General features: G+C 43.7%; 3 protein-coding genes and 1 non-coding gene across 6 annotated transcripts in view; 2 read left to right on the top strand and 2 right to left on the bottom strand.

The window, feature by feature from the left end:
- Positions 1-3148: 3148 nt before the first annotated feature.
- On the bottom strand, positions 3149-7949 carry LOC130588530 (cytoglobin-2-like). The gene is made up of 3 exons (XM_057389446.1): positions 7586-7949; positions 5463-5694; positions 3149-4262 (listed from the first exon to the last, which is right to left on the bottom strand). Exons 1-3 carry the CDS (start codon positions 7678-7680, stop codon positions 4134-4136), a joined length of 456 nt encoding a protein of 151 aa, XP_057245429.1. The 5' UTR covers positions 7681-7949; the 3' UTR covers positions 3149-4133.
- Positions 7950-11819: 3870 nt separating this feature from the next.
- LOC130588654 (U12 minor spliceosomal RNA) lies at positions 11820-11968 on the bottom strand. Its single transcript, XR_008967001.1, has one exon. It is a non-coding gene; the product is annotated as a U12 minor spliceosomal RNA (small nuclear RNA).
- Positions 11969-12241: 273 nt separating this feature from the next.
- POLDIP3 (DNA polymerase delta interacting protein 3) lies at positions 12242-26907 on the top strand. Of its 3 annotated transcripts, none has more exons than XM_057389402.1 (9): positions 12242-12383; positions 15666-16053; positions 18415-18489; positions 20262-20357; positions 22197-22379; positions 23207-23284; positions 23837-23966; positions 24784-24850; positions 25116-26907. In XM_057389402.1, exons 1-9 carry the CDS (start codon positions 12325-12327, stop codon positions 25288-25290), a joined length of 1251 nt encoding a protein of 416 aa, XP_057245385.1. In that variant the 5' UTR covers positions 12242-12324; the 3' UTR covers positions 25291-26907. The 3 variants fall into 3 exon arrangements, with proteins under 3 accessions (XP_057245385.1, XP_057245378.1, XP_057245392.1); XM_057389395.1 differs by having other exon boundaries at positions 18412-18489; XM_057389409.1 differs by lacking the exon at positions 12242-12383 and adding an exon at positions 12878-13089 and having other exon boundaries at positions 18412-18489.
- The window catches only part of RRP7A (ribosomal RNA processing 7 homolog A), a 5224-nt gene continuing 5029 nt past the window's right edge, over positions 26720-26914 (top strand). The window contains exon 1 of the mRNA XM_057386569.1: positions 26720-26803. Within this exon, the coding sequence (XP_057242552.1) occupies positions 26720-26803 (84 nt within the window). The remainder of the gene's footprint in view (positions 26804-26914) is intronic.

Genomic DNA, 26914 nt, shown 5'->3' with positions numbered 1-26914 from the left:
ATTTCCTCATTAAATATTCTGAATTGCCTGTGGAAATACAGGACTGAAGTGCAGTTGGGAAGAAAAAATTAGGGGGACTGATAAAAACACACTTGGGATGTACAAGATTTGGAGCACCTATCAGAAGGGGAGACTGCTTTGTTAATCATGCCTGAATACGGATCTTCCACCCTCCCATCAGAACCCAATGACTTTAATTTCCAGGAGTGCAAAAGTGAGGTATTCATCACYTTTAAATTTCCTCTGGACAGCTGAAGAGTGCTACTGACATTGGCCTTCATGCTCAAATAGATTATGAAATGGTGCTCAAGGGAATCTAGGGGTTCTGTAGCTGAACATCAGCTTTTGAGATCTTGGAAATTTTGCTGATGCGGCTGTAGCTCCATAGTGGTTTCTACAAACTGCAGGTGTACAAATTGAGCAAAAATGTAAATTATTTCACTGAACAGCAGAGAAGCTGCATTATTCCCATATCTCATAATCACTCTGGACTAGTCAGGGAGATGTAAAACAGAAAAAGGTTAAGGTGGTAAGCAGCTGGAGAATGACACATTGCCAGAAATGAGATCCTTTCCTGAACATGGAACCATGGAACGGGTTACCTTGAAAAAGGCCTTCAGGATCATCGAATCGGCCCATTAACCCAACACTGAACAGCTCACCACTAAACCATGTTCCCAAATGGCACATCTTASCCCCAAGGATGGCCAATCAGCCACTTTGGTTGGGCAGTCTGGCCCAATGCCAGAGAGCCTGTGTGTTGCTTTTCCCACTGGAGCAGGAGGAACTACGGAGTAAAATGGTGACACTTCCAAGCAGTGGTGCTTGGCCTAGTGCCACCATATCCCCTTACCCACCATCAGACTTGCCAGTGGAGCTGGCATATGCAGCTGTTCCCCTCTGTCCTCTTGCTTTCCACCAACTGTTGCATCTGGGAGTTACCATCCTGTTGCTACAATGATAACACTGCCCTGGAGCCCATCTCTCTGTCCATCCTATTTTGCACCATCCATCCCCAGGGGCAATGGCAGAAAACAAGTGAGCCMGCTCCCTAAAACAATGCAAATGTTAAATGGCCTTGGAGCAGGGATTATCTATTTAGCTGAAAAGAGATTTGTAGCAAGACTTCAGACCCCTGGGGCAGTGAAAGGTAGCCAAGGGTGGCTACATCCAGGTGGGTGGGTTTAGCTCTAGGAACAAGCAGATGGGGGTTGCAGTAATTAYTAAACCAAGTATAAATGCAGACTGAGCCACGCTCCAGAGGTAATGGCAGTGTGCAGTGCTGTGTCAAGGGCACCTGGTAACCCCTCCAGTTTACTGTTCTCTGTCCCTTATTTCACATGCCACCTTCCTCAGTATAGYTGTCCTTTATTCAACAGACAGTAAAGATTAGTTTCTCCCAATGCAAGGGATTATAAAAAATGCACTCTTAGTCCAGTCCTGCACAGTGGTTCTTGCTCTTTGATTTTTTTTTTGCTTTGATCACTTTTTTCCACTTGCTTAATAAATTCTTGCACTGTTAATGTTATRTAATTACTCATTCTTTTCGGTAAGACCTGAAATCTGTCTTTCACTGCAGTTTGCAAAACTGGGAAGCAGCAAACTGCTGGGCAGGAGTTGTAGCAGCAGCTGGAAATAAAAGGAAAGAGCAAGAAATGTTTGCTTCTAGCCCTGACTCCTCTTTATCCCTGCATTCCCCTCTGTGGGCATATAATGGAGTCAGCAGGCAATTAGAAAATTCTCTCATGACTTAACCTGCCCTGGTTTTGGCTTTTCACTTCCTGCTGCTGGGGAAACTGCAGTCCCAAATCCCTTCCCCGGGCTCAGTACTGCTGCCAGAGCACTGCAGGCAAGCAGAGTCTTAGGAGATCACCATCAGGAAGGCAGGATTAACCACCAACAAAGCAGGGCAGGACACCAGCAAGGTCACAAAGGCCTGACAGCAGCTGGAGCTGTCGTGGCTGTRCAGCCCTTTCCCAGGCTGAAATGATCTGACAAATGCTGAGTGTAGTTAAGTATTGATGGTGATGCTTAATTATCTGCACAAGGGTAGAAGTCATTCCAGGTGCTGGCTCAGAGAGGCTGTGGAAGAGGCATTTTCACAGCACTGACCCTCAGGCACCTTCAACCCAGCTCCAGCCTCTCTGTCTCCATCTCTAGAAGGTGGTAAGTGAGTGGGGATTTTGCATGGAACTACTGTAACTTTTTGAATTGTTGCCTCCAAATCTTCCTAAACTCAAACTGGTTAGCAGCACAGCAATGAGAATAAAGAGCTGCCACCACCTCTTTTCAGAGCTTTAACTACTTCACTCCCTCAGAGGGATTTGAGACTAAATATTTTTTTACACGTCTTTTTCTTTTAGTCCTTGCTAATGCTGTGCAATATGGTTCCCTTTCTCCCTGAGAAAGAACAGAACACCGAAGCAAATAAAGCAGCCTGCCCCGTTCTCCCCTCTGGCTAGAGTTCATCTGATGTTGCCTTTTGAGCCTCAAAAATGCACCCGCATCGAAAATGCACATGTGATATAGGGCAAGTACAGTWTTATAATTTTAGTAAATTAGCATAATTGACAAGAATCCCCAGTTAGAAACCCAGGTAGTAAAGTAATTCCCACTCCCGGTTCAACCCCTTCTGAGGSTCCCCTCTCCTTGCCAGCTCTTTATGTCTATTATATGGGAAGGTGTCTTGGGAAGGTGTCTCGGCCTTGATTGTCAGAGGGAGCAAGATTAGAATAGGCCTTCAGGATTTTGTCTAATAGGAAAAGTTCTGGAGTTAGGATACTATATAACTATATAATAATAGTCTGCAGAGCTACGAATATATATGAAGAATATATAAAAGCAAAAATCATTTTGGCATCACTGGACTATGGGATTTCACATCCTTTGCCAAATGCAGTGGGTGAGGAAGATTATATGTTCAATGAAGAATAAACCTGCATTTTTAGCTGTTTACAAAATTGCTGCTTCATGGTCAAGTGAAAAGCTTCCCTTCCCACCACCTGGGAAGCCTGACTGTGCCAGGTTTGATGGGTCACTTGGTGGGAGTTTGAGCTGGTTTTGGAAAACCCCCAGTACCACCAGGAACGGTACTGTAACAGCTGCCATTGCTGCACATCACCTTTTCTGTGAAGCAAATGAGAGGCACGTCTACTTTCTATGTCTTTATTGTGTTACAATGAAGCAAACCAGCATGTGGTTATTTGCAGGCATTAACTGATTATTTCACCAATTCTAAGGAGTACAAAGAAAAGCAATTAAATAGTTCAGGACTTCAGTTAGCACTGAAGGGAGGCTCAGGCTGTGTGACTGGGCAGGATGAGTCCTGTGCCAGGCTGAGACCCCTGTACCGCAGCTGATGTAGCGAGGCAGCAGCCTCCGTCAGTTGGGTGCATTTTGAGCGCACAGAAGTCAGTGAGCTCTCTTGCCTCATGTGGGAACACAGCCCAAGTAATTTCCTGGGAGTTACAATGAAATCCACACCCTGGAGATGTTCATCCCTGCCCAGAGGGGTCCRGTGGTGAACACACTCAGTGTTACCATCCCTTGTGCTGAAAGCTGCTCTGAGAAACCAAGGTTGGGTGACTGCTGGCTTGCTCAAGTTGGGATTTTGCTCATGTCTCTCCCAGATATTGGTCAATCCCATTCACCATTTCCCCCTTGTTTAAGTTCAAACAAAACAATACTCATGCCTCTTAAAAAATTACCTCTACCAGGATTCTGAAGATGCTTCAAAATGGTCTCTTTTCTATCATTCATGAGGATGGAGAGGTGGTAGATGAACCAAAGAGCTACTGATGCTGCTGGAAGGAGCAAGTCTGTCTTCTAGGAATAGAAAACTTAAAGTCATCATCTTAAAATGTACTCTTCAAGGATGATGGCCAGAGGAACCCACCTGGAGCACTGAAACTGCAAAGCACATCAGGATTTGTTGGTTGACTTTGATGTATCTGCGGGTTTTGTTTAGCTGTAGAAACCCAGTTTGCTACAGAAATTATTGACATTAATATCTATATTGTATAAGCCTTCTTGCCTTTTATTTTTAGATTTTAATTTTCCAGCTGTGGCTGGGGGCCCAAAAGCAGCAAATCAGTGCTGGAAAGATGTTTGAAGAGCCTGGAGGGTGCACATCCTCACCAACCCTCCTCTTTGTAGATATTGTTCAGGTGGGTGCAGATTTCATTGGTGACATTCTCAAAGGAAGCTTTGCAGTCTCCACCAAATTTCTCCTCCATCAGTTGTAAGATAATGTCACAGATAATCTAAACAAGRAGGAGGGAAGAAACAACCAGTGTGAACTTTTCTCCACAACAGAGACATAACAACTCTTGTATTTTGCATATCTTTAGCTGGGATTTTTGGAGGGCAGAAATGGGTACAAGAACAATTCACAGCACATGGCCCACAGAGCTTGTAACAGGGCATGAAAAATAAGATGCATTATAGAATTCACAAAACTGCTGCTGTTTTTTTTAACTGTCCTGTATCTAGTTAATATTGACTGCACCTATCACTTAAGGATGGCTATATAGGACTGATGTACTTTGTCCATCCACTGCAATCCTCCTGGCAGGGGACTGTCCCTAATRTTTAGAGGCCACGATGAACCCTTGGTTGCACAACTATGGAATACATGTCTTGGGGACTACGTTTCTTCCTGATCTTTCCTGCTCATTAGCTATTTAGCACTCTGCAGCAGAGTTTATTTGTCCTTGCAGTCACTAGGTAGGTGKTATACTTTCAAATGCCAACTCCTTTCCTGTGCAGCATTATTTTGTGTGTATCTTYACCCTGGAAAAGTATTTTCAGCCAGAAATCATCAGTATTGTCCCACTTGGTGAAAATTGGGCCCACTGCTTTTGAAATCACCTTCATTTGGAAATTACCTTTCCCAGAAGGTTCCTATTTTTGCTGTGTAAGGCAAAATAATTACAAATGCATTCAACTAGTGACCTTAAATGGATCTGAGCAAGTAATTTAATCCTGTATTTATTATTTGTGTTTGTTTAATGATGACAATGCTGTTGCCATTGTTGCTCAACAGCAGCTGGTTTAGTTGTCCTARAAAAGCTCAGTACCTGTTACAAGATAAAAAATAAATCATGGACTGAAGTCCAGTTAAACTGCTTTTCTGTATATTGTTATTAAATGGTGAGTGTGGGAATCCTATAGCACTGAGAAAAAAACCCACTACAGAACACAGGCAGCTGTGCAGCCTCCACCTGTGCAGACCTGCACAGACATCTGCTACACAGCCTTCTTCCCCACCAATGCCAGATCTCTCACTCCTGCCATCTTCCACCATCAGCCATCTCACCTTCCACCACCTCCATTCTCTGAGGCATATATATATATATGTGTGTTCCTACATACAAAGCCTATTTTCCTCAGTTCTACCCCTCAAAGGGGAAAACATCCTCTCCTCACAATTACACCCTTTCGGAAGAGGGCTGCTCACTCACCCTAAAGTTTTTGGGGTCAATCTTCAGCTGGGTGGCATGTTTCTTGCCAAGTGGAGTCACTATCCCAAGAAAAGCCTCAGGGTTGTCCAGGTGTTGCACCATATCATTGATGGCACTGAAAACCTTCTTGCCATGGCCCCTGACTTGTTCTGACTGTTTCATCTCTTCGGCAGAGTCCATGCCTTTGAAATGTGTGAAGTAGGACTTGGTGTCTGGGTGCTCAGTAAACATCCTGTTGAGAAGTGAAAGACATCCTTACTTGTGGACCAAGGTATCAATGTAGACATGGCTACACATTCCAGGCCTTGCCTTAGGCATTTGTGCTCCTTTTCCCCTTCTCTTTATTAGAATGCACACTTCTGCATTCCTTGTTTCTCCTGTGCCTTTGGCATCTGTATACAGCCAGCCCCTGTGCACATAGCAACCAGTCCTCTCTCCCTTGCCTCTCCCCAGGGCATTTCCTCTGCTCATTCCACCWTAAAACCTGTAATGAACTTATTCCACTGCTTCTAAAGTAAATACTTCCTCAATGTTTACTCTGTGTTACTTTCAGAGAGAAGTGGGAGCATGTTCAAATTGGGTGACTGTTCCCAAAGATGTTCGAGACAGCGGATATGACCCCTGTGATACTGGTGGATGTTTTCATGGAGAAACCCTACTACTGGTTTTATTAATTAACCCCTTCCGAGAGTCCCCCCGAAAGCTTCCTTACTGCCTGTGATGGATTGCTGTTTGAGTATGGGGTACTGCTCACTCCATTTATTCAGAAGTAACACAATTCAGTGTGTTTGAAATTACCTTTGATCAATTACAGTCATTTTKGTCAAACTCTTTTTTAAAAAGTGGCTTACTCCACTGGGTAAACTGGTTATCCACCTGAAATATCCATAGCAAATTCCAGATTGCATTTCACAGAGTCACAGAGCGGTTGGGCTAGAAGAAACCTCTGGTGGTCATCTGGTTCAACACTTCTGGTCAAGCCAGTTGGCCAGAACCACGTCCAGATATGGAGATTCAACTACTTCTTTGGGCAACCTGTGCCAGTGCTCAGTTGCACTCACAGTAAAAAAAGYGTTTTCTGATTYTCAGAGGAAACCTCTTGTATTTCAGTTTGTGCCCATTGACTCTGGTCCTGTCTCATGGCACCACTGAGAACAGCCTGGCTTTGCCTTCTTTGCACTCTCCCTTCAGTTTTTCATGTACACATTGATAAGATTCCCCTGAGCTTTCTCTTCTCCAGGCTTAACAGTTATAGCTCTCTCAGCCTTTCTTTATTGGAGAGATACTCCAGTCCCCTCATCATCTTCCTGGCCCTTTGTTGGACTCTTTCCACATCTTTCTTGTCCTGGGAAGCCCTGAACATCTCTATAGGCAGGTCTGGGGTTGTAGGACACTAAARCAAAACCTTCTAGAATAAATTACCCCGGAGAGGCAAGCTATTGGATGCTGCTAACATTTTATGGCTGCATTTCTGACCCTTACTGTGGTCAGGTGTAGCCTGCAGAAGGAAAGAGCAGCATGTAACACTTTGTGAGGGTATTCCAGACACAAGGTGTGATATACAAGAAAGCTGGAGGGAAAGATAAAGGTCTGAAAACAAGAAATAGTATTTGAACTGATCCATGCTTATGGAGGTGATGTAAGTTCCAGAGGAGACAGGAATATGTGAAAGGTGAACAGAAGAGAGGGAAACAGAATGGAAACTAAGAGGAAAGCCCACAGAAAGTGTATAATACAATGGAACAGATGGGCTGAAGCACAATCAGAAGTGAAATACTGAGCTTTTAAAAAAATTAAATAATTTRGAAGTGAAATACTGAGCTTTWAAAAAAAAWTAAATAATAGTAAAGAGGAAGAGGGAAATAAGGCCCATGTTTTGTTCCCATTCTCTTTCATACCACACTTTCTTTCCTTTACCTTACATGGGTGAAGAAATTGATCTTGTCTCTTCTTCTTTTCCCACCCCTTTACCCCCCTTCCTTTTATTTTTCCTCGTGTGGATTGCTCCTCTTYCCAGCAGGGCTGCATGAAAAACACCAAGACATGCTCCTAGGCAGTAACTCTGTCCTTGCTGTTCCTCCTTCACCCCTCCAGGGCAGCAATTGGATGGGCTCTTTCCTTACCTGACCAGCACAGTTGTCCCATTGTCCTCAGCATCCACATATATCTTCTCCCAGGCACCACGAGCACTTTGCACCTCCACTTCAGAGAGCGACATCCTGGAGGAGATGTTGGCAACAGAAGGTGCAGCAGGAGGGAGAAGGACAGGGAGGTCCTGGCAGGATCTTTCTGCTTTGGTTCTCTCCTCAGGGCTCTTTAAATACTGCCCTGAGGATTTAAGACTTCTTGAAGGGTCTCTTTGTCTCCATTCCCTTCAGTCACATTTCTTCAGGATTTAGAGCTACCTAATCACTTTTAATCAGGAAAGAAACCACATGAGGAGGGAGGACTAGCCCTGTAGTCATAGGTCAGGTGCCAAAGCAAAGGTCTCACTGTCTGAGAAGGGAAAAAAAGCATTTTTCAGTGGGGAAAAAAAAGATCAATTCTCTCCCCCTCTCACCCCTGCCAAAGCCCGGGCTTGGCTCCTCTTTCCTGAAGTGATCCTTGCCCAAGCCCTAATTTTCCTGGTGTTCTCCCAAGAGTGCTGCTGTGCTGAGGGCACTGTGGTGCCCTGCTGTCCCCTTTCCTCAGCACMCTCTGGTCTTTCAGTCAAATATCCTGTTTCCAGCTCCAGCAACTCTCTCCATTCCTGCCTTCCTGCCATGGTCACTGCTTTCCCCACAGCCCTCTGGTTTAACTGGGGGTCACCCCACAGCTGTTCCCAGCCTTGGTCCCATGAAGGTGGGAGGCTTCACCAGCCCAAAATTATAGCGTTGCAGGGATGGTGATGGCAGCATGGCACAGCATCCATGGCCATAGTGCCTTGGAAAGCCATTTCATTTTAGCACAAGAGATAAATGGTGTGGCACAGCCAGGCCAGGAGCACAAGCATTTCGCTGTCCTAACCCTCTGGACTTGCAGCTGGAATCTCTGTCCTATCTCTGAGCCCTCCCTGCCTGGGAGAGAAATAAGAAGCAGGAGAAGGAACAGCATGTAGCTGCAGACAGCATCTCTGGACCTCTCATYGTCACAGTCACTTGGAACTGGAAGCAAAAAATTCGTGGATTATCCATGCGATGCCTGGGCTTAACCTCTGTCAGGAATGTTCTGGTTAAGTCCAGGGCATGCAGACAAAATRAGGGCTAAGGGGCTTGAGAAACTGCTGCTGGATGCTGAGGGCAGACAAAACCTCATATTGTTTGGGATGGTTTGGAGGAGGGAAGGAACAGGTGTGAGGGGAAGACATGCATCATGTCAAGAAAAACCAGCCTGATACCCCAGGGCAGAAAGAAAATGTTGGCTGCAAACTCAGAGAGACTGATTGATCTGATTGGTCAAGTTTCAGCATGACCCTGAGCCAAATGCCATGTGATTATACAGGTATAATACTACATATATGGCAAGCTGCCATGCTCTATTYGTGACCTGCTTAGAAGTTTTTAGCCTAATTTTTAAGACCCTGTGGCTCCCTGAGTCTGTCTGGTCCTATGCTGTACATCACTTTTATCTCTGAAGCACATGATTTCTGCATCTCCTCTGTATTCTTTCCTTTAATTTTTCTGTGCCTAATATAATTTTTGCTAGGCTAAAATATTCAAGTTACAAAGCCTTATATTTCAAAGACTGATTTAAAGGTCTTCAGAAGGCTAAAAGCACTGCTGCAACCTTTCTAAAACATTTCACATACATTTCCTAGTATCTCCTAATATCAGACGCAGACTTTTTGCTCTGCCTGTGTCACCAAAAATGTTGGGAAAAATAAAACTTGCTAACACTACCATTTCAGTATTAGAAAACAGGCATTACTTTATTTTGGTGGTGGGTCCATGGGGGATTGTTCCTCCTAACACTCCCCAGCTATCTAACACTARTGTGTATCTATGTATAAACTAATACATGCATGTCTGTTAAAAGAATTCACACGGCTAAACACTGTTTGTTAAAGATTTTCCCAATATCTGCACAGCACCCAGCAAAATCCAGCAGACCTGGGCTCTGAGGTACTGCTAAAACACCTTCTCCCCATTACATGTGCTCAGTTATATTGAAGGCCCAATGATTTCCCCCTCCCTGTAAAAAGTGACATTTGGCCTTAGGTGCAGTAGCCCCGAAACAGTGAACAGTGAACAGACCACTGAAATAAGAGGATTTTTAACCTCTCACTACAAACCAGGTACTTCATCCATTAGCAACAAAGATCCACTGATTGCCACTGTGCAAAGTGTCTCTATGCATGAAATTTCCCTGTTGCCAGACTTTCACATCTCCTGGTGCAAAGGACAACATCTAACCCATAATCCAAAACATCCTCTTTTCCCAGTTCTTGATGTCTGAAGATGAGGCAGTATTTTAAATCAGATGCTGTGCCACATACCCTCCCAAGGTTAAAATGACGTCCTGATGTCCTTTGCATAATTTCCCAATTAACATTTTAACAGGAAATTGGTGTGAGATGGGGAAATGGTCTCATGTGTTCTGACTTTCATGTTGTGGGGTCTCAGCAGATGGAGGAAACACTCTTAAGGAATCCGCCTGTGAAAAAGCAAGGACAGGCCTGAAAGTTTTCCAGCACACTGGGACAAGTAGCCATTTGCAGGCACCTGTACACTCAAGGAGATCTCTGCTGCTGCTTACACCTTTYCTCCCAGACACAAGGAGGGAAGCAGAGGCCTGGGCCCTTCCCTGAGCAAATATTTGACTTCTCATTCACAGCTCAGATAAGGAACCATGAAGAACATGTGAAAATTGAGCTATAGTTTGTGTCTCACAGGAAGAGCAAAACATTCAGAAACCAAGAGAGTGGGAGATCCTGAGGTTTAAACCCTTCCTTTTGCACAACAGCGTGACTTGTGCCCCTTAACCAGCCTCCCAGAGAGACTTCACATGGGAAAGTGGGAGCCTGCAGAGGGAAGGGAGCTTCACTGAAGGAATGTCTGAGGAGGACTGCGATTCTTTGCCTGGACAGAAGATTACTTCAGGGATCACAGGTGGAAGAGAGGGTGGGTGGCAGCTACACATGCACTCTTGACCCTTGGTTGAAAGAAYTAGGCTGATGGAAGCAAAATGAGCAGGAGCATGTGGTTCACCATGAAGCCGAGAGTGGAGGCACTGCCTGAAGGCATCACGGCTGCATGAATAGGACTAAGGTTGGTGGGATGCCTGGAAGAGACCCCCACAGAGATCCCTCCAGGCTGGAAACAGGATACTGGCTGGATGGCCCTATAGTCTGGAACCACTTGGGCTGCTCTGAAAGCCATACTCATGAGAATTTGCTCAAACGAATTTTGTCTGTTGGTTTTGCATCAGCAAAAGAAATGTCARCATCATCCACCCCACCACCTTAGTTTGATCAAGTACCTCAACAGCTGGAGAAAGGGAGCACAAGAGGGGCTACATTTTGTGTACCTTAATGCAGTCATGTGCCACCAAGCACCAAGGGACAACTGAGCAGGGACCTGGTGGCATCACTGCTGGTATGACTTTAGGCTCACGAAGGCTTCCTGAGAGAAAATCACAGCTGTAGGATCCCCAAGCYTGTGTGGCTGTGAGCAGCCACCTCAGCTGCACAGGTCTCCTCTGCATTTGTCCCCAGCCCTCACTGGCAGCCTCTGCTCTGCTAAGTCCAGAAGCTTTCCCCCTGGACCATCTCTGGATCTCACACGGACTGYGCTTGGGCTACCACAGCAACACGACATGTGCTGCAGCATGCACGGCAATCCCTCAGGGTTACTRCAGCTCAGGGTGCCGTGTGAAGGGGTCACGAGTGAACCTCCTGACAGAGCAGCGGGCGTGAGCAAAACTGTATTTTGGGCCGTGAGGGTGTGCTGTACTGCAAAAGGGCGTTTTGAGGGAGGCACAACAGCACCAGGGCCCGCGGTGAGACACAGAGCCACAGTCGTGCAGGTTACGACCCTGGGAGCTGCTTGAGGCACCATTTCCCTTTCACTGCTGTTTTCCACTGATGACTTTGATTTTAAACGGTGTAATTGTTCCCTCACACGCCATAGAAAAGGAATCTCCTCCAGCACACACATGAAATATTAGGCTGGGTTTGGTGATTTATTTCTYAGTCTCGGGAAGTCCCTTACACCACCTCAGCGGAACGAACAGAGGCAGAGCCACAGATTAGGAAATACTTGAACCCCAGGATGATCGYAGTTTCAGGCTGCAATGCCGGTACCGCCACCGCCTATGGGCGCTGCGCCGCCACTCTGTGGCTGCAACAGTTTTGTCTTTGGAACGCACAGCACGGAGGGTCGGGCAGATCACGACACTCAGGCATCCCGCGAAGTAAGCGGGGCACCCGGGGGCGACCTGTACCCGCGCAAAAATTCCTCTCACATTGGGAGTGAGGACCCGGGCGTCACCCCGGGTCGTTATTTTCCTTACTCATAAGTTTAAGGCATAACAGCAATAGTCCCGCGCCGTTGGGACACTGCTCCGCATTAGTTCTATAGGTCAGGGCGAGCCCTTTCCTACGCTGTCTTAAACTGAGGTTCCAGTGCCTTTATGATTTCTTACGGTCCTTGTCCCCTCCCGCGCCGCGGAGCCGCTCCTCAGGACCGAACGGGCCGCGACGTGCCGCGCCGTATGCAAATTAATGGCCCTAACGCCGCAGGGGGTTCTGGGGCGCCCCCACCGCAGCGGGGCGGARCTGGAGGCGGGACCCGCCGCACTTGTGAAGGCGGGGCGAGGAGCGGAAGTCGTCCGGTGTCACTTCTGGGGCTGGCTCGCTGCGTCTTATCGTTTGGGCCGCGACAAGATGGCGGACCTGTCTCTGGACGAGCTTATACGGAAACGCGGTGTGACGGTGAAAGGAAGGTGAGCGGTTGGGAGGGCGCCGCAGCGCCTCGGGCCCGGGGCCCCCGGCGGCTCTTCGTGTTTCCCTTGCGGCGCCTCCGCTCCGGGGGTTCGGGCCGCAGCTGCCTCGGCGCGGCCCGGCCTGGCCCTGCTCCCGCCCTCGCGTTCCCATTGGCTCAGCCGCGGAGCTGCGGGGCCGCGCCGCGATGCGATTGGCGGCGGTGGCCGTCACTCAAGGCCGGGGCGGGGGTCGGCCCCCCATCTCGGCCCCCGTGCCTGGCGCTTCCCCGCTGGGGCAGGAACACCCACCGGCCTCTCTCCATTATTTTCGGGATTCCTGGAGCTGTCCCTCGTCTCGCTGAGTCCCCCGACTTGCGCTGTCCCTGCTGCCTCGTGCTCGTCCCCGCCGATTAACCCAGCGCTGCTCCCCGTAGCGGGGTCAGCGCCCCTGAGCCCTCTCGGTATCCGGGCTGCGGGTGTTACCCAGGCAGTGCCCTGGCGTGCCCGTGTCCCGCGCTCCCGGGAGCGGCTCGTTGCATTGTGGGAGAGCCGTGGGAGGGCTGGTGGTGCTCGAGGAGCCGTAACCGACCGGGGCTGCCGGGCCCTCGGCCTCATCCCTGCCCGGGCCTCGGAAGCTGTCGGCCCTGTAGCGTAGTTCGTGATGCTCTGACAGATTGCTTGAGGTGCTTGAGAGGACGTGGAGCATGTTGCAGATCAGAGCKACAAGGTCAGATTATTTCTTTGCATGGCAGATGTAGGCTAGGCCACTTATTGCCACAGTTGGCAGTTCTTACCTGGATTCTCCTTCCATAGTTTTTCATTTTCCCTTTTGCCATAGTCTCTTAATGCCTCTGAAGACCTTGTTCCCTGTCTCTGTTAGCTCAGTGTGCTCTTGCTTTCTTGGGTTTTTTTGTTGCTGGCTTTTTAAAATTTATTTGTTTTAGTTTTAAACTGTGAGTGTRTATACACTTACATGTCTAGAGCAATATTCTGAAAGTTGCCTGCTAGCATACACTGCCAAAAATTCAAACATTTAAATCCTAATCTAGACAATGCCCTGCCTTTGGCCTTTCATTCATGTTATCRTCCATATTTGCAATAGTCTTAGGCTTTTTACTGTGCCCCAAGTACTTCCTTTATCCTTTTTCAAATTCCTCCTTTACTCTCATTTCTTCCAGGAATTCTTCCTGCCTTTTTTTCCTGAAAAATAATCTCTGCAGCACTGTAAGAATTGTTGTGCCCACAGTCTTCTTATATGTCATGTTTAGCCCACTTCATGGATTCCTGAGGTAGCAAACTTGGCTTTGTGAAGGCTGGATAAACTGAATAAACTTAAATCATTATATCAATGCTGTCCAATAGTCTAGGTGAAATAATAGAAAAATCTTCTAAAATCTTAGCACATAAAATGTACTAATCCATAACATATTCAAGACAGAGCTTGGAATCCTGGAAAGTGAATTAGATGTTTGAGATCTGCTTTTATTTTGGGTGCTCTGGCACAAATACCTAAGCAGTTAATTCTCTTACAAGGGTAAGCAGTTATCTGTGGAAGAGAGTTGCTTATTAGGGTAAACTCAACTCTTCAGAAATGGTGTAATCTTCAGTACAGTTTCTCAACCTATTTCATRGGTTTTTGTCATCAACAGTCTTAACTAATTTGGGCTTAAATGCTGACACATATATTTCTTGTTTCACTTTGACCTCTCTTACGCTCATGAACCACTCATCCAGCCTTTTGCAGCACTCTACCTGARTGTTTTCAACATGGCTAAAGAAATGCTTTTTAAAATTGCAAGGAAAGTTTTCCTCTGTGTCTGTTGCTTTATGGGTACTGTTAGTTTTCTGTATTATTCTGGGTATATTTTCATAGATGGTCTTAATAATACTCCTGTTTCTTCTAGCTGGTTTGCTTTGGCTGTAAGAGAGAGCAGCCATTGGACTCTTACCTAGGTAATAAAGTGGGACTCCAGTCCCGRCTTTCCAGACATCTGGACACAAGAATGAAAGAGACAGGAGCAGAGGTTAAGTCTTTAATCTCTTTGTTGGTTGGTTGATTAGTTGTTTTTTTTTTTTGTTTTTTTTTCAAATATCTCTCCGCTGAAAATACGTGACTGTAATAATGTTAAGGTTGTGGAAGTATCTGGAAATACGGATACAAAGGTGTATGAAGAATTGAAATAGCATCATCATTTGATTTGTAATCCTTTTGAGTATTACGACAAATTCTAGATATTTACTTTTAGACTTTGTAATACTGGACAACAAATTTCYTAAAGCAGATGAACACTGTAGCCCTCTGTTTTGACTTCTAAAAAGTTAACAGCAAGAATATTTTTTTCAGTACCTTAATTTTAAAATTTCTCTTACTGCTTTGTCTTTTATTTTTTAATTTAAAAAAAAATGGAAAAACTTTTAAAATACTCATCAGAGGAACTCCACTAAAATATTAGATAAACCAGTTTTGTTCTTAGGGTAGATTTGGAAAAAGTGTATCAGACCTGTAATACGAAGGTAGTTTTGGCTTTTACCCCATATTGTACTGCTTTTTAGGAATACTTGTCTAMCAGTGCAAATGCTGTAGTTTTGTGGGCTGTTGTCTTTCTGTGCTCAGTATTGTCATAATTATGTGCTTAAAAAGTAAAGGTGCAGTAGTMCATCAAGTGCAGTAGTTCTTTTATTAGATTAAAGGACAGGCAGTCATGTTAAAAAGTAATTCAACTAATGACTATTCTTGCTGGAAACTAGTCAGCCTTGAGGTTGTTACTAGTACTTATACACCATAAAATTGAAGTYGCTGTGCTCCCACAAATCTGAACTTGCTGCCCAGGGTTCCTGAATCRTATGTAGTTCCATGTTTCCTTTGTATCAGGATGTATTATTGTATTACAAAAGATGCTTTAGCAGACCTGTTCAGTCCTAAAGCTAGAAAGTCTGTTCCTGTTCCTCTTTGTCTTCAAAGGTTTCACTGAGGTATCTGAGTTGTTGAATTTTGTTTAAATGTGGTATGTACTTAGCTGAGCTGAAGTTACAGATCCTGTAGTTTGTAAGTGTGAGCTTAAGGATGGATTTTGGAAATTCAGTTCCTTAGCTGTTTATGTAGAAAGTAAAACCCAGCATAAAACGGCTTAGGAGCTCTGTTCTATTTAGACATCCAAGTTGAGTGGATTTCTGTGCAGTAATAATAAGCTTTTGTTTGCAGCAGCACAAATACTTTTATTGGCACTGTATCACATCTTAAAATGCCTGAAACTTTTTTTCCTCTCTCTCTTTTTTTTTTTTTTTTTTTCTTTTTGTCCCCAGACTTAACACAAGACCGGTGTTTGGGGGTGTAAGATCTCGCATTGGGATCCAGCAAAATCTTCTAAATAGATCATCACCAACTGTGAGCTTCCAGCGGACATTTGATGCCCGACAGAAGATAGGACTCACTGATGCCCGACACAAACTGGGGGTTAAAGATGCCCGTGAAAAACTGGTTCAAAAGGATGCTCGGTTCAAAATCAAAGGGAAGGTGCAGGATGCTCGAGAGATGTTGAATTCCCGTAAGCAGCAAAGTGTTGCTGCTGAAAAGGTGACCAAAGTGGTGGATGCCAGAGAGAAGATCAGCTTAAAAAGGAGCACTCCAGCTGCTATCAGCCCAACTATGGGGACAGTAAATCCAGCCATGAAAATCACCAAAACTATCCAAGTAGGTGAAGCAAGTCACCTCTGAGCCCCTCAATTACTCTACAGCATTTCAGTAAAAATTATAATATATTAATATGTTCAGATGGTTACAATAGAAGCAATGATAATGCAATTAATTCCAGCCTGTTCATTCCAGGGGCAGGATTCTGATTGTTTTGTGTGTCCTTACAGCTGTTTAGAYGTTTTTGTAGAATCACACCTTTCCTTTTAATTTTGGGCCCAAAAAGTCTAAGGCACAGCTCTCTTCTCAGCATTAAAGAAGAGGTCTTGAATGGTTAAGTAGTCTCTTTCCTACCTGAATGCAAATGATATTATGCAGGTTTTTTTGTCATTGTTACACTACCCTTCTTTGCAAGTCTGGTGAGGTGGATTGTCCTGTATAGGTAACTGGTTTATCCTAGTGGTGGGATAACAGTTTAGAATATGCAACTGTGTTTATATCTAAGAAAATTTAAAATCCAGTGAGCCCTTCTACAATTTTCCCTTTTTATACTTGTCTGGTTTTCAGGAGAGCCCTGGTTTCCAGGGAGTTGCCTGATCACATAATGCATTCCTCTCAGGCTCAAGATTTATTGCAATTGTATTATAATCAGTTGGTTACCYTGACCTGCTGATTTCCTGGGCCAGTTTTCTGATTTCGCTTTGCTGTGTGCAGCAACTTGATTCTTAGCCAGCTTCTCTGAGAAACACTGCTGTTGAACTGTGTCTGGTAGGTACAATGGGTAGAGTCAGAAGACAAGTTTCCAGACTGTTGGGATTGTTTAAGTGGTTTTGCTCCTTACCTCTACAAGCACATAACTGAAGTTTCTAGCGTATCTCTTCCATTTTCCTTCTCCCAAAAATCAGGACTGTGCTAACACATACCCAGAAATCTCCTATTGTCATCAGTTTGAAAGCCTAGACGAGTCTATTTTCTGTTCAGCTGTGGGTTTTGCTCAGGAGCATCAAACATGTTTCTTCTGTAAATTTGGCTAGGAAGCTTCCCACTGCCCTACAGGTTAACGGCCAGGCTGATGTAAGAAAGAGAAAGGACTCTTGAGGCAGTAAGAAGAGCTAATCGCAGAGCAACAGAGCAGTCTGTTCGGCAGTTATTAATTAGGAGAGTGATTAGTACTCTTGCTGTCCTTCTGAGCCAAATCACCACCACTTCATGAGGAGTTGAACATTTTCTACAGTTTCTAGGAGTTTCCAGAGACTGAATGCAGTGGCTGTTTATTCTGACCTGGTGTTTTGGGGTTTTTTTGTGACTTGGTTTTACCAGTAGTATTTTCTGTTTGTTAGACAGCAKAGTGCAAGCAAACATATATATTTATTTATATATAGGATATAATGGTGATTCAGACTATCGAAAGAACCTTGCACATAAGCAATAATCTAAAAATTAAAAAAATATTTATATTGAAATTCCAAGTTGCCCATGACCCTTTTATCTTTCCAAATGTGGAAGCAGAATCAAACTAGTGTATCTTGATTCCAGGCAGGGCATGCAGCTTTAAAAGTGATATTCTGAAGGCTTRTTTCTTGTAAAGCAAGGAAAAACATTTGGAACCAAAAAATTCCATAGGTCTGCTGCTGTAGGATGGGTATTCTTGTTTCTGAATTGATTAGCAAATTGAAACATGAGGTTCTATGGTATAAGTTACAGTCTAGAGAAAATGCAAATCTGAAGATTTTACTGCCTGTGTGCACTATTTTTGTAGGAAGATCCATTCTTTACTGGACAGCTTCCAGGTTTTGTAATAAACAAGAAAGGGCATTTTTGAGGGTGCTGTTGCATTATTTCAGTTATTGATTAGTACAGCTACATTCCCTAGCTACTTGTGTTGTGTTTTCCCTGTTTGATGATACGATGGGCTGCAGAAGGGGCAGCTACACTACCCTGTGCATAATTTTATTCCACTACAGCTTATTCCAGCTCTAGTGCTAGGGGCAGTATATACTCCTTTTGTTCCATGGAGATATGTATGTTTAGTTACTTGTAGCATGGAAGAAGAGACACTTTCTTTCTGACTTAACCCATTCAYGGTTTTGTATTTGCAGAAATCTATGTCTAGTCAGTCCTGACAGGACTGAAATTAACTTGCCTTCCCAGTAATCTTGGACTAAATCCTAAGTAATTTGAATCCATTTCTTCATTAATGGTCTTAGTTTCACTTCAATTAAAATCTATCTCATATTGAACGTAKCACAGGTAACATAGGTGTTATTTAAGAGCACATTGTGGTTAGGTATTTCAAGGCAGGAGGGTGAGTTTAATTTGAGTGATCTCAGTGTATTCAGCTAACACWTTTGATCTTCTGAATTGAGAACATGATGGACTGTAGTGCTTAATGCTTTGGTTCTTTATCTCTAACTGTAGCAGAAGGCTCCAGTTCCTGGACTTTCTCATCCAGCAGGAATGAGGATCAATGTGGTGAACAACCATACACATAAACAGGTGTGTATGTGCTCTGTACTCTGTTACCTTTGGCAGGGAAGAARATGTGTCCATAAACATTGGCAGGTGCAAAGAAAACACTTGAGTAGGAAATAGAAAGTGTTTGGAAGTTCTCTATCAGCTTTGCTTCCATGTGTTATATGGTTAAGATAGTTTCATGGTTAYTGAGGTTTTCATTTAGTATAATTCATCTTAATTCCTAGTGTTTTATCTGAATGAGAAGTAAATATTCCTAGTTTTATCTATGTGTGCTAATGGTAATTTTTTCCCTAGAGGCTGGCCTCTAGCTTTARTGTTTTTCTATAAGTTTCTTAGTGACATCACATCAGATCAAGTTGTTGGTTGTTTTGATTGACCATGCTGCCAGCCTCTTCAGAGAGTGTATGTGATTGTACATGGTCAAATGTGGGGGAGGGTATAACCTTCCTGCAACATCCCAGCTGTGGGCCACTACTGGAAACCTGATAGTGAATGATGTTAACTACTATTCTGATGTCTTTTTGAAGTTCTCATAGCCCTTATCAAGCAGATTTTGAGAAAGTATTGTCCTCATGGGATCAGTTTTAAAAGCCTTTGTCACAGCCCCCTTATTCATCCAGCTTACTACCTTGAGTGCTTTCAGAGAGGAATTACATGGTTTTTTACTTAGGTTATGCATGAGGTATTGCATGAAATACTGAAAAACTGTAATTCATGTCAAGGTTGGGGGTTTTTAGCCTTGATTATAGTTACTTCAGCTATTTGTGTGTGTTACATTTATGCTGGCCTGCTACCCTCACCTACCAAGATGCTGTTGTTTAAGGAAGTGTCTTCATTATTCTGCCCTCATCACTGTAAATACGAAATCCATTTAATTTTGTCTGAAACTCAAGTCCATGGTCCTGATGGCTAGTGTTTTTCCCAGCTCTTTTATTTTCTGCACAATTCTCCTCTGTTCTCCATCCTTCTGTTTTTTTTTGTTTTCCTTCATAGCATTTCTGTGGCTGGAACAATTTTCCTGTTTGTAAACCAGAATCTTGCTGACTGTGACAACCCACTGATACCACAAGCTTTCATTGCTAATCCCTCCATTTTTCTTTACCTTTCTACTGGATCAATGGGAAGCTGTTTGCAATTGTGATTTCTTATGTTCTGGGCACTGCTATATGTCTAGACTTTTTCTTAACATTATTTGGAGTCAGTGAAAAAAATACTTGTGTAGGAGTTCACCTTAGTGTATGAGGCAGGGCTGTGAGTGTTAAGTTGAACTGGAAAATTAATTATTCATTCAGTAAACCTCCTAGTGTAGTGTTTTCTAGTGCCAGATGGATATGGTCTGTACTAAGGAAAGCAGGCTATTGAAAAGGAATGTTCAGTTAAGGTCTTCAGCAGGCGTCTGTACAATTAAAAAAAAAAACAAACAAACCAAAAAAACAACTAAAAAAAGCCCCACCCCCAAACTCATTTAAAAGTCATGTGCACAGGCTTCAGCTGTAAAAGTAGCAGGGTGCTAAAAAGTAAGACTGAGGCTTTATTCCTTTGATGTAGCTCAAACAGTCCTAGTGAGGTCTAGTAGAGAACTCTCTATGTGATTTCAGTATATCTAGGGAAGAAGTTTTGCTGTGGTGTTTTTGGAAAGKAAATGTTTTGACATGGACTTGTATACCTGAAGCTAAAATCCAGTATAATTGTGTTTATTAGCTGAAGATGGTTGAAGGCCAGAGAAAACTACCTATTTTAAAACACATCAGTGAAATCTAACTGCTTGTAAACTATTAMCTTCTTCACTTCAGGGTCTGTATGACATGGAAGATGATGATGAAAGCATCTCTCCCCTTCCTAGCAAACAGATGAAAATCACCACCACAAACAGTTTTCTGCACAACTCGGTAAGGGATTATCTGAGCAGTCCCCACCATGYCATGCCCATATTACATGGACACAGAGGCTGTGTCTTTACAGGGCTTGCATTCTTCTGAAGTCTGTAAATAATGTTTTCTCCTCAAATATTTGCTCTTCACCCCACCCTTCCTTTTTGCCAATGCTTCTACTGTTATGTTTGGAACAGAGTTCTTTTAGGGTAACTGGTTTTATGGGCTCTTAGCAGCCAGAAYGTGTGCTTTCTACTGTGCTGGTAAGTTGCTGCGTCTTGGCTCTTGACTTTATTCTTGTTGAGGAAGTGCATTGAGCCTGTCTTGTTACTATTGGAGTAAACCAGCAAGGGAAGCTTTCTGCTGCTTCTGGAGACTGAGCATCAAAGCAAGAAATAACCTTGCTGTGCAAAAATCCTAATTGGTATCTTGTTGGGTAGAACTGGTGCTCGGGAGAAGGAGGAATTTCAGTACAGACAAATTTAAGGCCCTTCTTTTAGCATGGGAACGACCCTCTGCAGCTTAAACTGAGAACTGAGTGGCTAGCAAACAGTTTTGTAGGAAAGAGCTTGGGGGGTTCCTGCTGTGTGATCTGCTAAGAGTGACTTGAGTAGTGCATCCTTCCAGCAGCAAAGCCCAACTGTAGATGTAGTAAAATCATAGCCAGAAATCAAGGAAGATAATCATTCCTGTTGGACATTTTGAGAATGCACCTGAGAATTTTGAATGTACCTGTTGGACATTTTGAGAATGCAGCCTATTTTGGGGTTCTGTGATACAAGAAAGACACAACTGGAACCAGTACAACAGGGTGGTCAGAGGGCTGCAGCATATTATGTGTGAGGAGAGGGTGAGAGAGCAGTGTCTCAAGGCTGAGAAGGCTGTAGTGAGATCTGTCCATTGTCACTGYCTGGTCGTGGCAAAGGCAAAACCCAGGTCCTTTTCAGGAGTGACCATGGAGAAGAGAAACCAATGTGCTGCAGCAAAAGAAATTATAGCTGGTGAAATTCTCATGGTATTGATCAGCATCTGCACATGGACCCAGAGAGGATGTGCAGTCATTCTTGGATGTCCAGTGCTTAGCTGGATTATGCCCTTAGCCAGCCTAATGTGTCTTTGAAGTTAGCACTGTTTCAGACATAGGGGTTGGACACAGGTTTTTACTTAGTTATTCTCTAGTTCTGAAAAAGCACATTCATGTGGTTTTACCATCACTCAGGCATCACTGTAGTGATATAATTACCCCATGGGTTTTTTTCCTCATGTGGGTATTCAGAATTGAGCTTCTGGCTATTTGTGATTCTGAGTTATTTTTTAGTGAGATGTTTTTTAGGGTTTTTCAGGAGTAAATTTGTTCTCTCCAGTGTTCACAGCAGCTTCCAAGCAGAAGTTTTAGTCTGGCTTTAAACTGAAGTATTTCCAACTGCAAAGGTTATGTTCCATGTCTAGCTTGGTGATTCTGAGGAATTAATGCTTTTTGTACTAGGGCTTCTCAATCTTACTGTTCATGAGCAATCTTTGTGAACRTTTTGTAAAGTACGTGAAAATGTTTGGATGAGAGGAGCTTTTTAAATTCAGATCACATTGTTAAAGTTCATTTAAGAAGAATATGAAACCAAAGAGTGCTTATGAAGGAAGTACTCCTTCTGGGTAAGCATACCTTTTTATGTTTATGCCCAGAAGCTTTTGCTGGTTTTTGCTTAGAGCTGAAAGTCTCCAGCATCTGTAGTGGTTTTGACACTAGGAAGGACATGCAGTTCTTAGTGCATACTAGTAATACTCTGGTCATGGTGCTTGAACAAGAGTGATGGCTTTCGTAGGCTGCAGCTCTGAGWTACTTTCTTTTTTTTCCTGCAGACTGGTCTGAACAGCAATAAATTCTCTCTGTCCAAGACTGTTCCCCTGACTAAAGTGGTCCAGAATGATACATACACAGCTCCACCTGCACCTCCCTCTCCTATGCGGACAAAGGCATTGACAAACATGTCCCGGACCTTAGTGACAAAGGAAGAGCCTCCAAAAGAGCCAGCACCTGTTGAGGTGAGCTCAGGCAAGGGGAAAATGCTCTTTATAGAAGTCTCTGAAGTATCTGAAACTTGCTGTTCCTCAGACATATCAGAGCTCATTTCTGCCTACCTTTCACCAATATTTCTGGGATATCATSAAGGTTTTTGTGATAACTGCAGTCCATGTCCCAAGAATGAGACCTGTCTAAACATCGTTTCCCTGCACATGGTCCTGGAGGAATCCATATTATTGGGAGGTGGCAGTTGTTGTTTGGACACTCCTTGGTGGCTTTCATGTCCCTAGGAGTAGTGTTTTAACACTATTTGATATGTTGTATGTCCCCTCCAGCTAGCAAGGAAAAAAAAGAGTTCTTCCAAATACAGCTTCTTGCTGTAAACAGCCTGCCTGGAATTGCTTTTCCAAACTGCCTGATATTGAATACAAGTAACCCACCAGGTGTTCCTAGGTTGTTGAATTCAGCATGCTCTTGAGAATCTGGAGCTGTATTTTGGGGTYTGCTGGCTGGTGTGGAGTACAGCAGAGATAGGCTGTTAAAAGTGTGGGCATGACCAGAGTACTGTGTATGCAGATTAAGTTAGTGTTATTCTTGGGAATAAGAGTGAAAAATTACTTCAGAGACAAACTAGCATGGAAAAGGTCTCCTTTTTGCCATAAAATGAGCTGGGCTTTAGTAAACATCGATACTTTCCATTACTAGTTGTAGCTTTGTGTGTGTGTTTGTGTGTGTACAGACATTCACAGACATATCTTTACTGAATTTTTATTGCTTTCTCTGCTGTGCTGTATTGTGTGCTGTATTTCTARTATTTTTCATGTGGTGCTTTTGTTTGTGTTGGCAGCTGGCATTCAGTCCTTTGGAAGGCACGAAGATGACCGTAAATAATCTGCATCCTCGAGTCACAGAGGAAGATATTGTTGTGAGTGTTGCTTACTGCCAGACTGCATGAGTGACACTTCCTTTGCTTATCCTACCTCTTTTAGAAATCAGCTGATCTGTGGTAAATGCAATGAAGAGGGGTATGATGTGGGTTTACTTTCCTTGCAAAAACTTGGAGGGTTCCTGATTGGTTTGGGTTTATTTTACTTTTTTTTTAAAGTGTGTGCTTAAGAAAATCCCACAGACTATTTTGAGATACCTGCCATCTTTTAGAAGAAGAGACCATGCCAAGCAATKCTTCTATCTAAATTTATGCCCACATCCAAGTTATCTAGGGGCTTCCATTCTCAGCAGGCTGAGAATGCATCTGGTCTTGCTGTGTGAAAAAYGTTACTCGATACTGGCCCTGAACCTTTCTGCTTGTGGAATCTGTTACTAGTGCCAAGTACTTAYACCATAGCAAACACAGTAAGACAGGTCCAGATCATATCAGATGTTTAATAAGCAGGATGGGTGGTGTGATGAAGTAAGTAAACCCTTCTCATGCAGTGCCTTTGATRTGACCATGTCACGACTGACTCTCTGCCCTCAGGAGTTATTCTGTGTGTGTGGCGCTCTGAAGCGAGCCCGCCTGGTGCACCCTGGAGTGGCTGAAGTAGTATTTGTGAAGAAAGAAGATGCTATCACAGCATATAAGAAATACAACAACAGGTGCCTAGATGGTAAGTTTGATGCCAGAGTTGCATTTAGGATAAATAAATCAACCATRAATTTTCAACCTGAATGGAAGGTTTGAAAGCATCTCATATGCTAACAAGAGAGAAGAAATGCCAGAAAATCAGTTCAAGAGCTAGCTAAGGTAATAAATGCTGTGTAACTAGCTGAATATATGCACAGTTTAAGTGCAATAAAAAAMCCACCCACATTTTCCTAGAAAAAGAATGTTCAGAGCTGGAGGAGGGTCCTGATGAGTCTCCTGGTCTAACTTACAAATGGAATTCCTTTTGTTTCTAATTTGGTACCAAGAGCTGGATAGTCCTTAGGAAGGCTTTACCTGCTTGCAGAGCTGCTTGCAAAGTACAAGTAAAACTATTATTAGCAATAGTTTCAGGGTGTACTCAGATACATTTTGAATTGGACTTATAAAACARTATCACATTCTCCGTAAACTTTAAATAATGCAATTCTATTTTTAACCATGCTAAACTGAAATGAATTTTAAACTGTTAATTTTTAGCTGGAAATAGATGYTTTTTCTTTCTCTAGATGAGTGACATGTTACAGGTCTCAGATGAGGAGCACACAGCTAAGGGCTTCATACCTCTTTGTAACTTCTTAATTAGTATGATTCTTCATATTGTGCTGTGTTTGAGTGGCTCTTCAGTTGCTCTGATTTTGCAACAAAAGATTTATCAGCTGTTCTTTGTCATGTTTCTCCAGCATGTTRAACTCTATTGCTTGCCGTGTTGTGTGATGTTTCAAGGACCTTGCCTTATCCCAATTCGGATAGAATGACTTTTGTATTTCATTTTTATTTAGGTCAACCAATGAAATGCAATCTTCATATGAATGGGAATGTCATCACCTCAGACCAGCCTATATTGCTGTAAGTGTCCTTCAGTGGGGAAAAGAACCAAACACTTTTGCAGGTTCTATTTTGAGAATTGTTGTCCCATGAATTTTCTTACTCTTCCCTTCTGTGACACAATATGTTGAGTGCAATATAGCTTGACTACACAGTGTTCTCAGTCCTAAGGTTCGAAAATAATCTGAGATGAGGATGTTTTCTTTGCAGAAAACACAGTGTTAAAATTTATTTATCATCAAGAGAGGTTAAATACTGGCTTATTTTTCTTTTTGTAATCTTTCAGCCGATTGAGTGATACCCCTTCAGTGAAGAAGGAAGGGGAACCACGCCGGTCAAGTGCAAGCGCCTCCTCAAATCCCCCAGCTGAAGTGGACCCTGACACTATCTTGAAGGCACTCTTCAAATCCTCAGGGGTCTCTGCCACAGTGCAGCCCACAGAATTCAAAATCAAACTCTGAGAGGGGGGAGCAAGCAATGGACTGGAAAACTCATTTAAGTTGGGGGATGAGGAAAGTGCAGGAGTGCAGATGTTATTTGCATTTGCCTGTCCAGAAATTTTTTGTTTTCTATGATCGCTACCTTACTGTACAATAGTGTTTCCTCTTGTGTGTGTACTTTCTGTTTTCATAGTTGGAGTTTTCTTCCATGATTTTTTTTCCAAGAGAATAACCTCCCCCTTCTGCCAGTAATGTATTACCAAACATATACCATGTAACTCCATCCTTTACTCCAAAGCCCCAGTGGCCATTAAAAGTGCACATAGACTTTGAGGGAAGGAGTGGTGATCTCCTTCTCTTTTCTTCTGACTGACCTTTAACTAAAAGGTGCACCCCCTTGACTGTCCAAAGGCAAGAGCACCACGTTGTTTCTGAAGTTGCTATGCTGGGTACAAGGTCAGGTTGAGCTCCGTTCAGAAAGGACTTGTATGCATTTGGTGGCATTTGTTGGACATTGCTGCTCAGCAGCTGTTACATTGAGAAGAAGTGGGAAAAGCTGAGCTGCCCACTGTGTGTGCCAACGGAGACATCAGTCAGAAAGGACGTGTGCACAAGTGCACCAGCCATTGTGCTATGGGCAGGGATGTTTCAGCTTTGCTAGTGCTGGAGGATTGTTCTGGCATTTGTACAATGAGCATGTTCACTTTAGAGGGTCAGGCTCAATTGCTCTCCTCTTTCTGGATTGAAAAATTAAGAACCGGTCATGTTCAGAGCTACAAGACACCCACTTGTTTGACTCCTCCTGCTGATGCAGGGACATGAGTTTCTTAACTTCTAACTTGCCGAGTCTCCTACAGAAAGATCCTAGTACACACTAAGTCTTGTGTTCAAGAGCTCATTTCTTTGAAAGATGCTCTTTGGGCAGTATTTGGGCTGCTGTGTGGGTATGCTGCCTGGATTTGGAGGATGGTTGCTGCAGTGTATGGCTTCAGGAAGAGGTTTARGAGCAGAGGGCACTTGCATTGTATGAGGAATACAGGAGAGGAGTGACAAGTCCTGTGCAGGGCAGCGAGGACGTGGCGTGGGCCAGCGAGCGCATGTGACAAGCCACTCGGTGGCACTTCCATTACTTCCCGTTGTTTGTACGGCATCGGCACCTTGGATGTTGAAAGTCCCTGTAGCTCCACCCGTTTGTGTTTGTTCAAATTGTACTATAAGAGAGGAAAGCTGAGAGCAACTTCCAGAGTCTGGTTGGGGTTTGAACTTGATTCTGCTAGCTGGGAGACTAACCTAATCCATTCTGTTCAGGCTCTGCTGAGTAGCTCCTGTAAATCCAGATTCCATTTCTTGGACAACCCCATGTTTCTTTTGCTTTCTTGTTCTGTATGAACTCTTTCCTCTCTCTAGCTCATGCAGACCATTCCTCTATCTCACTGTATCCCTTTTCGCCATGGAAATAATGAGGACTTGGCAGGATTTGTTTTTCTGGAGTACTGTCTTTCGTTTGAAGGCCAGTGACACCATGATTGGTGGGGTGCTTCACATGAACAGCAGATGTTTGTAGGGGAGGGGACCTAAGACAGCTATTGTTCTCCTTTTTTTTTAGATTGCCCACCAAATACCTGTGTTTTAATAAAAAAAAAAA

This window comes from Malurus melanocephalus, unplaced genomic scaffold, assembly GCF_030028575.1.
Source record: "Malurus melanocephalus ecotype Western Australia unplaced genomic scaffold, MMel_1.1 scaffold_17, whole genome shotgun sequence".
NCBI lineage: Eukaryota > Metazoa > Chordata > Aves > Passeriformes > Maluridae > Malurus > Malurus melanocephalus.
This window is presented reverse-complemented; position numbering and strand designations above follow the sequence as displayed.

Coding starts and splice junctions, on each gene's coding strand:
- LOC130588530 (XM_057389446.1), bottom strand. CDS start 7,680: ATGTCGCTCTCTGAAGTGGAGGTGCAAAGTGCTCGTGGTGCCTGGGAG. Junction 5,695..7,585: donor GGGACAACTGTGCTGGTCAG/GTAAGGAAAGAG, acceptor ACTTCTCAACAG/GATGTTTACTGAGCACCCAG.
- POLDIP3 (XM_057389395.1), top strand. CDS start 12,325: ATGGCGGACCTGTCTCTGGACGAGCTTATACGGAAACGCGGTGTGACG. Junction 20,358..22,196: donor ACAGTTTTCTGCACAACTCG/GTAAGGGATTAT, acceptor TTTTTCCTGCAG/ACTGGTCTGAACAGCAATAA. Junction 23,967..24,783: donor CAACAACAGGTGCCTAGATG/GTAAGTTTGATG, acceptor ATTTTTATTTAG/GTCAACCAATGAAATGCAAT.